The 16,036-nt window shown below is 37.2% G+C and overlaps 1 protein-coding gene across 1 annotated transcript in view; it reads right to left on the bottom strand.

The window, feature by feature from the left end:
• Window positions 1–842: 842 nt before the first annotated feature.
• slc41a2b (solute carrier family 41 member 2b) overlaps window positions 843–16,036 on the bottom strand; it is a 23,116-nt gene continuing 7,922 nt past the window's right edge. Inside the window, exons 7-11 of the mRNA XM_016266255.1 lie at window positions 12,109–12,256; window positions 11,913–11,992; window positions 8,712–8,843; window positions 5,373–5,521; window positions 843–1,983 (exon numbers count right to left, since the gene is read on the bottom strand). Of these exons, the coding sequence (XP_016121741.1) occupies window positions 1,798–1,983; window positions 5,373–5,521; window positions 8,712–8,843; window positions 11,913–11,992; window positions 12,109–12,256 (695 nt within the window). The 3' untranslated portion in view covers window positions 843–1,797. The remainder of the gene's footprint in view (window positions 1,984–5,372; window positions 5,522–8,711; window positions 8,844–11,912; window positions 11,993–12,108; window positions 12,257–16,036) is intronic.

Genomic DNA, 16,036 nt, shown 5'->3' with positions numbered 1-16,036 from the left:
GATGACCTGTTTGTTGTTAGTGGTGAACATGAGGGTTCACGGTAAAGAGGCTGTGGGGGCTGCATTGGGGGATTGGATAGCTTTAATAGTGCGCTAATATGCAACAGCATGGTCCCTCTGGCTCAGTTTGGGGGCCATTTATGTGCATGCTCAGATTTCAGGGCCCCCAATCCACCACACCGCTCAAATAACCCCATTAAACCCTGAAGACAGGAGAGTTCAGGAGTCTAGACTCCCAAACACTCAAACAGAGGCCTTTTGTTTTAGATTGTCGACAATAATATACTAGACATGTCAAAAATGTTGAGTGATAAGTGACGTCTGGAAAGTGTTTGTACTCTTGTCGCATTTAATAGCCAATAATGAGCTGTGCAAAAGGTAATTCAATAAATATCGACCCACAGAGGCCATGTTAATATGTGAATGAAATAATAGCAGGCCACGAAACTGCAAATCGGATTACAAAACAATTTCTGAGCTTGGCAATCAAGTTTTAACTGCTCAGTTTGACAAAACTGCTGACAGGTGGAGTAAAGTGCAAATTTTAGGAGCACACTATGAAGTGCCTGATGTATTTTATTGGCAGAGCTCTTTGTAATCAAATAAAAACCCTTTATGGTTCACGCTTTATTGTTTTCACACAGCAAGCGAAATACCTTCTGTTTGAATGTATATAAAGCTTTCTCATAAAAGCGCAAGAGGTTTCTAAACCGATAAGGGAGGTTTCGCTGCATCCCTGCAGTTGCAAAGACATCATATGCAGGTAATTACAGTCAACAGAATTTAATTAGGGCCTCAGGAGTCCTAAGCATGTAAAAAATAAACATCAAACTGACGGATACTGGACATAAACTTTTATTAAACCTTTATTAAACATTCCGAGTATCAAAAAAAGCATGGTCAGAAAAACACAAAGAATCCTCCATTGGTGCCAGTAGAAAAATGCTGTTCATGGCACCTCAGTAACAATGTACAAAAATTTTTACACACACACATATACAAGACTTGTATAAGAGTGTCTGTTTTGCCAGTTCATCCCATTTCGTTTGGTTGCATACGTGACCATTAAACAGAGACGTAGTTGCAGAACAAAAAAGAAAGCCTGACATTTCCAATCGATACTCAGACCATTGTGTTTCTCTTTAAACGAGCAGTTGAAAGTCTATTCCCTTTTATCAAAGCTGATATATATTAGTTCATTATTCTACGCTATTAAGCAATACAAAGCAATACTTTAACTTCCAAACTGCATTACAGAGGTTTACATGAATTGATCTGGCACGGCTTGAGTAAAAATGTGTATATTTGTAATAAGGTCTGACTCGACTGGACATGAGGAACTGGTCTCAAGTCTCAAAAGAGACGACAAAGAGCAACATGAGTAAATGATTAAAGAAAGACAAGACAAATAAATAAAGTACAATCACCAAGACAATCTTACATATTCTTGTTTTTAGGGTTTGTATTTGGTCCATCCACTGCAAAAAGAAACCCGAGGGGGTAGAAGTGAGCATTAAAGAAGCTTTTCGTACTGTCCCACATCAGACACACCAGAAATCACTCTGTTTGAGATGATGGAGAAGCTTCACCGCCTTCTATCCTTTACTGCAAGTGCTGAATCTTTCGATGCAGCTAATAAGTCATCTGGCACTTTAAGAAGAGTCACAAACTGACAGAGAAATGCTAAGTTTGTTTTTATGCCACATGCCCGATCCGACAAGCGGCCATTCAAGGCAATAAGTGAAGACAGCAAGTATGGAATAGCTTGATCTGTGGGTCAAAGATCAAAGAAAGATCTTAGTCACCCACATCACTGTCCTGGTCCCCGATGACCCACAAGAAGTGGAAGCTGAGAGCCAGGAGGGCGGTTCCCAAAAGGTCGCCCAATGCTGTCAGATACGGGATAGAGAAACTGTCCGGATCTTTCCCGCTTTTCCACATGGAGTGCACCATCCAGTCCGCTATGCAAAGCAACAAGAACACCTGGGATGGAGAGAGTACGCACACAAGAATGCGTTGAATATTGAAAAGTGTCAGCCAAGCTGCGCTCTTGCATAAAGCACAAAACTTTGGATGAACTTTCCCACACATTCACACACACACAACAGGAAGCTCTAAACCCGAAAGAGACGGACGGAGTTATTCCAGAAGTAACAATGTTTTTGTTTATGGAGCTTCTTTGAAAAGCTAGTCTCGGAAATGAAACAAGATCACATTCTTTTGAAAAGCGTCGGTCACATTTAAGACAAATTTCCGAAACGGCTTCAGATCTAAACATCATAAGGCTTTTCATCTAGCGCAGCTCATTAAACACCAGCAAATTAGCCTTGCGTTTGTCTTCGCTGAGCGTCGCAGACTATTAAAATGCTCTTTTGGATCAGTGCGGCCCAGTGGATAATAAAACTGGCGTTTGTTTGCTTAATGGAGATTTCAAATCTTCATCTTGCATTCAACTGGAAGTTAAAAAGATGGACTGCAGCAATTCCTGAAGGCTTTTCGCTAGCAGCCCTGTGTTTTCGTGCATGTGTGAGCAAAGGATTTTCATTTAAGTGAAATAAAAACGAGGCCTGCCCATTAATCAGGCTGACAGATCGGTGTGAAACTCTATTTGGAGGTCTGACGCTCTGGTTAACCGGCCGGGCGGCGTTCATTTATATCTGTTATATTAAGGTCAGTGCGAGATGGTTAAAAAGCCATTCGCTCTCTGCTGCAGATTTTAAACTTCAATTTAGGTAGCAAGAAATAAATGGCTGTTTTAAAGGCTATTAATTGTGCCTGCCAGGCAAGAGGAGTTTTGTGACATTATTTCAATAATTAACCTGTTTCCGTGTGCGAGAATATCAGAACATCGACCTTTCCGTGGGAGATTTTGCCTCGCGTTTTCTTTCCCTTTCACTCATGATTAGGGTTCTATTAATTAACGATTAAACTGTTAGAAAGGGAATGCCGGAGGCCTTCCGAGTAGCCGAGGAAAGTGATGGTTTGCTAATGTACACAAGCTGTTGAGGTCTGACAAGATTAGCCTTGTAGTTCCACCCAGCGCAAACCCACAGAAACACTTTTCCATCACTCACAAGGACAGAGAAAGCAGTCAGAGATGTTGCATGGCTTTCATATTTAATCTCACACACACACAGGTTTACTTGGCTATATGGTTTTATATAAAGCTAATTATAATCAGTACAGACAGAGTACATATAATGAGCACCTAAACTCTATTTGAGGTTCCCCTAAGGAAGGTTGAGTCAGATTTACCAAACTCATAAACCCGCTGAAAGGCCAAGGTTTGCACAGTGTCCTTTTTAAGGTTCACAGTGCCAGCGGAAAAAAAAGGTTAAAAGTAAATGGAACATGAACCGATACTATTTTGTTTGCAATATGACATATTACAGCTGTGTCTTGTTTGAAAGCATGTCATTTTGTCATGAAACTACCAAACAGTGTCAATAAGCGATAAATTATTAGTGCTTGAAACAATAACTACAGTATAAAAAAAATATGATACAGTACCGTTTAAAAGTTTGGGATCAGTAAGATTTTTAATGTTTTTTTTTTTTTTTAAAGAAGTCTTTTATGTTCATCTAAGATGCATTTATTTGATGAAAAATACAGTAAAAACTAATATTGTGTAATATTATTATAATTTAAATGAACAGTTTTCTAATTTAATATGCTTTAAAATGTAATTTATTCCTGTGATGGCAAACTGAATTACAGCATCATTACTCCAGTCTTCAGTGTCACATGATCCTTCAAAAAATTATCCTAATATGTTAATTTATTATCAATGTTGGAAATAGCTGTGCTGTTTAATATTTTTTTGGAACCCGATTTAAAAAGAACAGCTTTTGGGGTCATTACTAAGAAATTAATATGTTTATTCAGCAAGGAAATGTTAAATTGATAAAAAGTGAAAATAAATACTTTAAGTAAATATTGTTACAAAAGATTACTATGGATTGTGGATAATTTTTTCAGTTTTTGGAGGAGGCAATGTCTTCATTGCCTCATCGGAAAAAATGTTCCCGGAGAGGAATGTGAATATTCATTATCCAGACCCCTCTGCACAGCGTCACCAAAAATACTTAACAGCTATATACTGGGAACTTCATTTAACCCTAGAATTTCTTCCTCTAACGCAGACTTTTTCTGCAATTCTATAGATGCCTTGTATTTGAAGACTCATAAAGGTCAGAGGTCAGGGGGCCACTTCAGTGCAGTAGACATATGTTCAATAAGCCAAGCTATAGCTGGTGAAGACTAATAATAGCGAACTTTTGTTTGAAAAAAAATGTGAGAAGCATAATTTAGCCATATAAGGGTTTCATATATTATTTCTTGCTTTCGGTGATAAAAATATAAAAATATATATATATATATATGTATTAATTTATAGTTAAATTATTTATTCATTATTTAAACTTTCATTATTATAGTCAAGTATATTTTTGTTGAATTACAGTTAAATAAATAGTATTTAAAATACAAATTTGTGCAAATTTACTACAATCGATTTATACAATTTGACAAAAGTTTGTTTTTAGAAATAAGATACACAAAATAAATATCTGAGCAGCATCATAACCCAATAAATGGCCCCACTGAATGCCATTAGAATGTCTCTCTCTCTCTCCATCCTCAAGGATCCTTCAAACGGCTTTGAAGTAAAACAGTGCAGCTGTGGATCTCAAAGAAAATTGTGTGTGTGTTCAGGTTAGAGAGGGCGTTTTACGTACAATGTACACATACACACAAACTTCCTAAAAATACCACACATTCCACATGCTCGCAAACATGCCGCCACATGCCAGCCGCTGAATGCCCTTACTGAGGTTCTCTGCGGGTAATCGATCTTAATTGCGATCCAAACAATTTATGAAAACACCCTTTTGGAATATCCAAACACTCACAGAGACATACACACCCACCTACACAGACACAAACAACACCTGCTCGCTATCGCTAATGTCATCACTGCTTCATTCAGAGGGGAAATGGGGCGTCTAAAAGCTCTGGGGATTTTCTAAAAGGCTTGTAGGTTTATGATGGGGGGGGAAAAAATGCATGTTGTAACATTGTTACATGTGGGTTGCTGGCGGCACATTCATCGCGATTAAACTGAAGATGAAATAGATTCCGCAGACCGGTATCATAAAATGGGTGTCTGGTTTTATGATTATAGGCTGACATTTTTGTCTGCTACAGGAAATAGTGCTTACAGCTGAGCCTCAAATAGGTGTCAGATTTAATAAAAAGACATAGTGATGACAGGTTCTCTAAACAGCATGGAAATAAACATGAAGATGTCAGTGCCTTGACACTCGGATAGAAGGCTCTATTTTTGTCATAGTATGGCAACAAGTCATGCTCACCTGGAAAAGAGCGGCAGCTAAATACACGACCATGAAAACGGGCGTAAGTGAGGTGTGACCCCTTTCCATCAGATCAATGGTGTACAGGAAGATCAAATGACCAGGGATGACCAGTAACAGCAGTACCTGTGCTGACCTATGATTAGCTCCTGAAAAAGACAGGAAAAAAACAACAAAATGCATCATTTTAAAAATCAATATATATAATCTAAATAACAATAAAAATGATGACATTGAAGTGGTCATGAACTGAGAAATCAAACGTTCCCTGATCTTTTGACATAAAAGGTCATTGTACTATAAACACATCCTGCAAGTTTCAGAACTTAAAGGGATAGTTCACCTAAAAATGAAAATTATGTCATTAATTACTCACCCTCGTGTCGTTCCAAACTCGTAAGACCTTCGTTCATCTTCGGAACACAAATTAAGATATTTTTGATGGAATCTGAGAGCTGTCTGACCCTGCATAGACAGCAACGCAACTGAAATGTTCCCAAGTCCAGAAACGTAGCAAGGAGATCGGTAAAATAATCCATGTGACAACAGTGGTTCATCCGCAATTATACAAAGCTACGAGAATACTTTTTGTGCGCAAAAGAAAAAAAAAAACACTTTATTCAACAATTCGTCTCCTCCGCATCACCCTGTAGCGCCATTTTGGAGAGTATCCACTGGATATAAACGTTCGTATGCTGTTCTGTGTCAGCTGCGTCACGCCGGATCTGTTTCTTACGTTGTTGTGATTTGATCTGAACGGAAACAGCATATCCATGTGACGCAACTGACAAAGAACAGCATATGTTGTTTACATCCAGTGGATACTCTCCAAAATGGCGCTACAGGGTGATGCGGAGGAGACAATTATTAATTGTTGAATAAAGTGGGTTTTCTTTTCCTTTTGCGCACAAAAAGTATTCTCGTAGCTTCGTATAATTGCGGATGAACCACTGTTGTCACATGGATTATTTTACCGATCTCCTTGCTACGTTTCTGGACTTGGGAACATTTCAGTTGCGTTGCTGTCTATGCAGGGTCAGACAGCTCTCAGATTCCATCAGAAATATCTTAATTTGTGTTCCGAAGATGAACGAAGGTCTTACGGGTTTGAAACGACATGAGGGTGAGTAATTAATGACATAATTTTCATTTTTGGGTGAACTAACCCTTTAAAACTTCCTTGTAATTCCAAAAACAGCTTTTATTAAAATCAAGCTGCCAAAATGGCTTGCTTCATATTTCATCTCAGTATGATCGCCTAAAGATCAACATTATTGCCTCATTAGCCCCACCAATAAATGACATAATAAAATACGAAATAAAATATATATTTCATAAAATTCAAATATACAGGTCACTTAAAAATATATATTATAGTTTTATAAATTATTCATGACACCCTTTAATTTGATTATATATATATATTTTATTTTTTTACACACACACACATTTAGATAGATGATATTAAATGAGTCATGAACCGCATTTTTATTTCAGAATGTTTTATTCTAATTCAAAAAACTTCAGCCTTAAATGTAGTACTCTAGATATGTTTCTACTGTTGATTATTTTCTTATCCTCTCATTCTACAGTTCTATTATTAATATCATAATTTTTTTTTATTATTTATATGTATTTATTCAATTAGCTTTTAATTTCATATTTGTTATTTGTTATCTGATTTTATTCGTTTAATATTTCAATTTAGTTTTACTTCAGCTTTCATTTTAGTATTAGTAACTTTAGTACTTCAGTTGAAACAGTTTATTTCTGCCAAGACAACATTTCTAAATTTTTTATGTTTAGGTTTCAGGTTTGTTTCAATTAACAAAAATGGTTTTCAATCATTTTTAGCTTTACAATTATGCATTAGCATTTTACTTTAAAAAAAAAAAAAAAAAAAGAAAGAAAGAAAAAAAAGAAAGAATGGTTGAGCGGAATGAGAAGAAAGAATGGTTGAGCGGAATGAAACATTTTCAACTAAATTATGTGAAATAATTTATCTTAAAGCATCTTAAAGCATCTAGTATGAAGACACCTGAAACACCACAGAACACAAACAACACTCAACGTGCGATCTGTGCACGTGTAGCTGTTCATATTTGATTTATTCTATATTTAGAAGTGAATATGCATACAGTAAACATCTCATTCAGAAGCACTACACTTCTCACTCCATTAGCATCCTGTCAGCCCCCACAGTATGGCATACCTGTGCACTCAGATCCCTTGAAGCAGGAAGATTTATGCCCATCTTTCCACATGGCATTGCTAAGCTTGCAGTGGGCACCGTGCCCCTCATGTACTTGGCATCTGGACTCTGTCCCCAGAGTTCTCTTGTTTCTCTAAGAAAGAGCCCTGCATAACTACATCAACATGCCGTCTGCTGCCTCTGTTGTTTATAGGAAGCGATGGATTGATATACACAAACCACCGTTACACACACTCCATTAAATCTAATGCATACACACTTGCAAGCCCTGGTAAGGGATGCTGCTCTAAACACTGGTTCTCGCTCTCTTTAACACAGGCTATGAAAACAACTGCCTTCAAAGTGTGTTTAAGTCGCTCTCCTTAAATTTGTAGGCCTTATAGGATGTTATGAGGATTTAAAATTACACAAGAGGTTTGGAGCCCTTTAGCACACATGCTCCACACATATTGAGCTGTGGTGTTCATGCGGGAGGTATAGGTTTGAGCCACGTCATGCCTTGATCCTATTATTTTATAATTTTTGCGTAATTTATCTACTTTGGCTGTCAACAAAATAGCAAAAATGATAGTGTGAAAATTATTTATATAAAATTGTATATACTACATATTTTTAAATATACATTTGTACATTATATATATATATATATAATATAAATATATATATTATGTATATAATGTAAAAAAATATATAAACAAGTCAAAATGTGACAAATTATTCTTAAAATGTGACAATATTATTTCAGGATTCATAAAATGCTATGAAATAAGCCTTAGTCAAATGAGTAATTTTATTCCAAAAATGTTTAGAATTTCATTTCCACCACGGAATGAATGGTAAATTGATATGTAGTGGAAACTATATTTGTTCATGAAGGTTCATTCAGAATATTCACTGTTGGACATTGTTCATGGACAAATTAAATAAACTAGCAAGTGTGCTTAAAGCTTGATGTCGCTTCTAGCTTTATAAAAGCTAGCTTTCTAAAAGATTCTAAAATTTCTAAAAGTCTACAGGGTCAAATGTGGCTATATTTCACAATATTTTCATCTATTATGCACTAGCGTGTGTGTCTAGGGCACATGTTGGTGTAATCTGAAGCACATTAGGGCAGTGGTTGGGGTTACCTGTGCCACAGAAGGTACGGCAGGGGTAGTAGCAACCCTTGGCCTCATCAGGAACCTCTCCAGGGGTGCTGTGGAAGTGCAGGTAGGTAGATATCCGACTGGACTGGATGGCCACCAGGTTTCCTCCAATACCTAAAATATAATAGTACACACATCATACAAATATATACTAAGAGTACAGGGACAAAAACTGAATAAATAAATGAGGAGAAATAAGCAGTATGCCTGTTTCTAACACGTTTAAGACTTAAAGTTAACCTGTGAATAACGCTCATGTCAGTGAAGATTCTGCAGGGAAATCAATGAATACAAGCTTAATTTTTTTCCACTGTCAGACTGGCAGGCATGAGTCACCAGTACTAACTCTGCTTTTGTCCCCCGCCTCTTTATCTCTCTCTTTCTTTCTCTCACACGCCAACACACACAGCCCTTCCCCTCTCTCTCTCTCTCGCTTTCTCCCGAATAAATTAGAGTGGTGTCCAGAGCCGCAGTAACGATATGTCACGCCCAGCGGTTCTGGGATAAGACAAGCAAGTGAGAGGGAGAGAGAAAGAAAGAAAGAAAGAAAGAGAGAGAGAGACAGGAGACAGAGGACAGAACAGACAACACAGAGACTGACTGAACATACACATTCTCTCCTCTTTTTACACCATCTTGTTTGTCACTCTGTTGAGCTAAAACCTCTGCTTTTGAAATAGCACAAAACAGAATGGAATAAAATAGAATAAAATACAATGGATATTTGTAAACAGAGCAAAATGAAATCAAACAGAAGAGAACAGCACAAAATACAACTGCAGAAATTATAATTGCACAGAATAGAGTAGAATAGAGCAGAAAAGGACTAAATAGAATGGAACATAATAAAAGATGAAATAGAACCGAACAGCACAAAGAATGAATCTAGATGAATAGAATATTATTAAACAGAAATAAAAATAGTATTGAACTGAATATAATAAAGCAGAACCAAACAATATAGAACAGCAGACCTAAACTGAATAAAAAATAAATAAAAAATAGAACCTCACATTAAACAATGCAACAAAAAAATAGAACAGAACAAAACACTTTGATTGAAAAGAAAATAATAGAAAAGATTTTAGTGAAGGAAGACACTGTCAAATCCATCAACCAACTGTTGGGGATTTGGGAATTGCTTTAAAAATCTGTGCCACTCCAGGAAAAACAACCAGAAATGGTTCTTTCAGCTCAAAATATTTAGCAACTGCAAGTGGACAGTCAAGAGAGATGTAAATTATTTAAAAAATGTATACCTTCAGTTTACAGCCAAACAGAAAATCAGTCATCTGAATTACAATAAGACACCGCAAATCTATTTCTCACATTCAGTAGTGCATTCATGCCCACAATGGCAATAACATTTCCCATCGTTAAAGAGCAGACCTGAGGGAGAACGATTATCTTTTAGCACAGCTCAGGCTTCTGCACAATTAGCCCCAACAAGGTTGTGTTTATGTTTAATGCAGAGGTTACCATTACGCCACACTGTGTCACATCCCTGTGGCAGTGCTGGAGAGATGCCATCTGTATGAATATGAAGGAGTGTGTGGGCAAGTGTCTGTGGTTCAGATTAGCTCAAATGTCTTCATTTTCTCAACAAGCAACAACACAACATTTTGGATATGGGTTGGGGGCATGAGAAAAGAGTCTATGGTAATTTTTTGACCTTCCCTGGAGCAAAAGGTCCAATTAATCTGATGCTTGTTTTAGCTTTGTCTGCCAACAGGAAATAGAGATGATATGCAACCTCATTTCTGTCCAAGCAGCAGGATTAACATATATGGACGCCTTAATCTGGGTCACAGAGCTGATGAGACTTTGGCTGGGTGTGCAGCAGGGCTCTAGTATGGGCCCAATTGGTTTTCGGTATGTACACTGCTTTGGTTGAGATGTGTAAAATGACTTATTTTTAATCTGTTCATAATAAGCCCAGTATATTTTTTGCAAAAACATTCTTCTTAAAAAGAAAACATGAACTACTTTTAACTCAAAAATAGCATGAGATGCAATGTAATAGCCAAAAAGGTCTGTCTGAATGTATAGGTCTTTAGATGCTGTAGTTTTATTTGGGATGAATTTAAAGATGCAACTTTTCTGAGAGGGTTTTATCATATATGTGTTACGGCTAAAGCACAGCATGCTAATTAAAGCAGTGCCACTAAAAACTTTAATACTAGAAAAAGATGTACAAAAAAATCTAGATAAATCACACTAATTGCTTGTTGGGCAACCATTCGGCCACTGTGACCAATCCTCATACTGGAGGCGATAAGAGAAGTCTGACTTTGCTCTATTTATGTACAATGGAAACTATTTTCCTGTACCTAAGTGGCACGTGAGTGTGTTATTTAAATAACCTTCCTTGACTCACATCCTGTTTGGGCAGACAAACCATAAAAGCCTCTGCTACTCATTCTATTTCACTATTTCCTTTTGTTTTGAGTCCCTAAGTAACTCTTAGAATAAGACCTTTGATTTTGAGATATTCTGATATAAACTTCTGTCTTCTTTCACAGACACACATGCAGAGATTCAAACAGCTGTTTGGTGGTCTGGGCGGGAGAACACAGACAGGTTGCAGACAGCGTAAATGTCTCTCATTAGTGTGCTTGAATTAAAAATCGTATGACTCTTTGTGGAGGTACCATGGTCCTGGCTTTCTCTCCTGTTACCATGCGAAACTCAACTACCACAATTAATTACTTCACCCTACAGCTAAATCTCTTCCATCTCTATTTCAGCTATATTCCATCCTTTGGCTTTTTCTCAATACGGAAACATTCATTAAAATCACAAAACTGGCTATATCTGCCACAAGGATTCTTGCATGACTTTAAATGAGGGTGGTTATAACAGAGATGTTTCTCTGAGGTAATAAAAGTCTGAAAGGGGACTGAAATATCAGCTGAGCGCACAAATGTGTGCTGTGGACATGGGGGCGTTAAGAATAAAGGTCTACAAATTAAGGTTTTAAAAGCTTAATCCTTTCAAAAGGCAAGTAAGACACAAGTAAGACATTGAGATATTGACATAGTTTGACCTATTATGGAAAGTATTGACCAAAACGTCAAGAATTATCTTTCAGTATTGACAAGTGTTGTACTATCTGCAAGTTTCAAAGGAAGACAAATAGTGCAAGCTCCATAGAATATGTTTGTATAGAATAACATATCTCACCATTGATAACAGGCGTGTAAACCACAATCCCAGCCAGGTTGGGATCAGATACAGTTTTGTCAAGGATGAGTCCTCCAATACTGAAATAAGGAAAATGTTATTGTGATAGAGGGGCAAATGAAGCTCCACATGCTTTTTCAGTGTGTGTGCAAATTCGTGGCCAGGTGTGTGAGGTGTGTGTATGTGTGCATCACACCTGCTGATGAACATGGCAGTGATAACGGGCTCCCAGCCCGAGTAGAGCAGCTGACGGCTGGCGGGGTGTTTGGAGGAGATGACCATCCACAGCGGAGTCAGACACATGAAGAAGGCACACACCAGAGACGACACATATGGGTGAGAGTCTGATAAAACAGACAGAGAGGAGCATCCCAGTGAATACAGACTGTGTATTTATAGTAAAACACTTCTATAAAAATGAAATCATAATTTTCATTTTTCAATTTTCATAATTTAATAATTATTCTAAATTGGCATTTTGGGACACTCCCGCTGCTTTCATGCTAGGGGAAGTCGTGGCCTAATGGTTAGAGAGTCGGACTCATAACCCAAAGGTTGTGGGTTCGAGTCTCGTACCGGCAGGGATTGTAGGTGGGGGGAGTGAATGTACAGCGCTCTCTCCCACCTTCAATACCACGACTGAGGTGCCCTTGAGCAAGGCACTGAACCCCCAGCTGCTCCCCGGGCGCCGCAGCATAAATGGCTGCCCACTGCTCCGGGTGTGTGTTCACTGCTGTGTGTGTGTGCACTTTGGATGGGTAAATGCAGAGCACTAATTCCGAGTATGGGTCACCATACTTGGCCACATGTCACGTCACTTTCAGTTATTAGCCAAAAACGTTATACAATACCATCTAAAAGTTTGAGGTCAGTAAAATGTTCTTCTTTTTGAAATAATTAAATACTTTTATTTTAGATATTAGAATGATTTCTGAAGGATCATGTGACACTGAAGCCTGGAGTAAAATTCAGCACTGCCAACACAGAAGTAAATTACATTTGAAAATATAATAAAATAGAAAATACTTGTTTTAAGTTGTGATAATATTTCAACGTTTTAATGTTTTTTTATTGTAATTTTACCATAAGATACAATAGTGAAAAACTCTGACCACACTATAACCCATTTTCTGCCATTTTTCAAAACTTGAGAGGGATTGACTCTGCCATAATGGGAGAGTGACAGGAAAAAATAACCATGACTGACATCTTGTTGATGACAGAAATCATGTTGTCAGCTGCGGTTTCGTTCAAATAGAACACATCAATTGAACTCACACTCAGAATTTGGTTATGACTTCTAAGTGGGGTTGGGGAATATTTTGAACATTCATTTGAAATTTATTCACAATGATTTTGCTGGCAATACAAAACAAAGTAACACTGTGAATACCACAATAAATTGAATATGGTTTTTATTTGCTTAAGTTTCCTAAAGATTATGGCATTACATTCATGATTCTTTTTTGTCTCATGAGCGACTCTCAAACATTTCCATAGTCGCTTAAATTTGATTCATTTTTATGTAGCACATTCTTCTTTTTCAAATCAATTAAAAACCTATGACTGATGATTCGATTCCCAATTTGTTTTGCGGCATCGCTCAAAAACATTCATGTTAATCTGAATGTGGCGCCCCGATCAGGACTGACAATCATATTCTGCTGCTGTGTAAATGTAGCCGTACTGACTGACTCTAATTGGATTTAAGCAGATTGAGGGGAAAAAAATGATCTTCTTAAAAAACGAATCAAATTTTTTGATGCAGACAGCAATGCGAAAAGAGGTTTCACTTTTTGCTAAATACTCTTCATCACACATTAAACAGCCTAAATCTTTAAATCCCAAACATAGAGGCAACATCTGTGTGACGACATTTACTGTGAGATGGGCCTGACAGGGCAGCGGTGTGTGCTAATGATGGCAGAAGCCTCTCTTTTTGGCTGGTTGGCATGGCTGATATGGTTTTGGCGTGGCACGGTGGTGCCATTTGCCTTGCCCTCACCTCACTTCACCTCTCTCAGAAAAGGAAAGACTAAAAAAGGAACGCGAATGTACAGCGCTCTCTCCCACCTTCAATACCACAACTGAGGTGCCCTTGAGCAAGGCACCGAACCCCCAACTGCTCCCTGGGCGCCGCAGCATAAATGGCTGCCCACTGCTCCGGGTGTGTGTTCACTGCTGTGTGTGTGCACTTTGGATGGGTAAATGCAGAGCACTAATTCCGAGTATGGGTCACCATACTTGGCCACATGTCACGTCACTTTCAGTTATTAGCCAAAAACGTTATACAATACCATCTAAAAGTTTGAGGTCAGTAAAATGTTCTTCTTTTTGAAATAATTAAATACTTTTATTTAGCAAGGATGCATTCAATTGATCAAAAGTGACAGTACAATTTATATTGTAACAAAATATTAATATTTCAAATAAATGCTGTTCTTTTGAACTTTCTATTAAAAAAATCCTATTATGTTTTCAACACTGATAATAAGAAATGTTGCTTAGCACAAATCAGGATATTAGAATGATTTCTGAAGGATCATGTGACACTGAAGCCTGGAGTAAAATTCAGCACTGCCAACACAGAAGTAAATTACATTTGAAAATATAATAAAATAGAAAATACTTGTTTTAAGTTGTGATAATATTTCAACGTTTTACTGTTTTTTTATTGTAATTTTACCATAAGATACAATAGTGAAAAACTCTGACCACACTATAACCCATTTTCTGCCATTTTTCAAAACTTGAGAGGGATTGACTCTGCCATAATGGGAGAGTGACAGGAAAAAATAACCATGACTGACATCTTGTTGATGACAGAAATCATGTTGTCAGCTGCGGTTTCGTTCAAATAGAACACATCAATTGAACTCACACTCAGAATTTGATTCACAATGATTTTGCTGGCAATACAAAACAAAGTAACACTGTGAATACCACAATAAATTGAATATGGTTTTTATTTGCTTAAGTTTCCTAAAGATTATGGCATTACATTCATGATTCTTTTTTGTCTCATGAGCGACTCTCAAACATTTCCATAGTCGCTTAAATTTGATTCATTTTTATGTAGCACATTCTTCTTTTTCAAATCAATTAAAAACCTATGACTGATGATTCGATTCCCAATTTGTTTTGCGGCATCGCTCAAAAACATTCATGTTAATCTGAATGTGGCGCCCCGATCAGGACTGACAATCATATTCTGCTGCTGTGTAAATGTAGCCGTACTGACTGACTCTAATTGGATTTAAGCAGATTGAGGGGAAAAAAATGATCTTCTTAAAAAACGAATCAAATTTTTTGATGCAGACAGCAATGCGAAAAGAGGTTTCACTTTTTGCTAAATACTCTTCATCACACATTAAACAGCCTAAATCTTTAAATCCCAAACATAGAGGCAACATCTGTGTGACGACATTTACTGTGAGATGGGCCTGACAGGGCAGCGGTGTGTGCTAATGATGGCAGAAGCCTCTCTTTTTGGCTGGTTGGCATGGCTGATATGGTTTTGGCGTGGCACGGTGGTGCCATTTGCCTTGCCCTCACCTCACTTCACCTCTCTCAGAAAAGGAAAGACTAAAAAAGGAACGCGGCACTCAGTCTGGACCAGTCTGGGGCTTATCACACTGAGTCATCATGGACTGAAGCCTCATTAAACCCAGCATAAACACTCCAGAACGCTGCTCAGGATGTCCCACAAGTGACTTTCACACTTTTTAGATTTAGTGTTTGTGTGTGAGAGAGACACTGGTTATTTGGCTATGTCTGTGAGGGCCAAATATTTGAAAACGTCATTACAAACATAAAGAAGCAAGTTGAAAACCAAATTTAAAGTGATCATCAATATTTAAAAAAATCTCATGAATTAACTGATACTTGATCTCTCTCTCTCTCTCTCTCTCTCTCTCTCTCTATATATATATATATAATGATATATAAGTCCTGACAGGAATGGACAAGAAAGTAATTCAATTTCTATTATTGTAATATTACCATTTAATGATACATAATATAAAAATATTTGCATAATCTCAAAATATAAAAATTATATATATATATATATATATATATATATATATATATATATATATATATATATATATATATATATATAT

This window comes from Sinocyclocheilus grahami, unplaced genomic scaffold, assembly GCF_001515645.1.
Source record: "Sinocyclocheilus grahami isolate Dianchi unplaced genomic scaffold, SAMN03320097.WGS_v1.1 scaffold33.1, whole genome shotgun sequence".
In the NCBI taxonomy this organism is placed as follows: Eukaryota; Metazoa; Chordata; class Actinopteri; order Cypriniformes; family Cyprinidae; genus Sinocyclocheilus; species Sinocyclocheilus grahami.
This window is presented reverse-complemented; position numbering and strand designations above follow the sequence as displayed.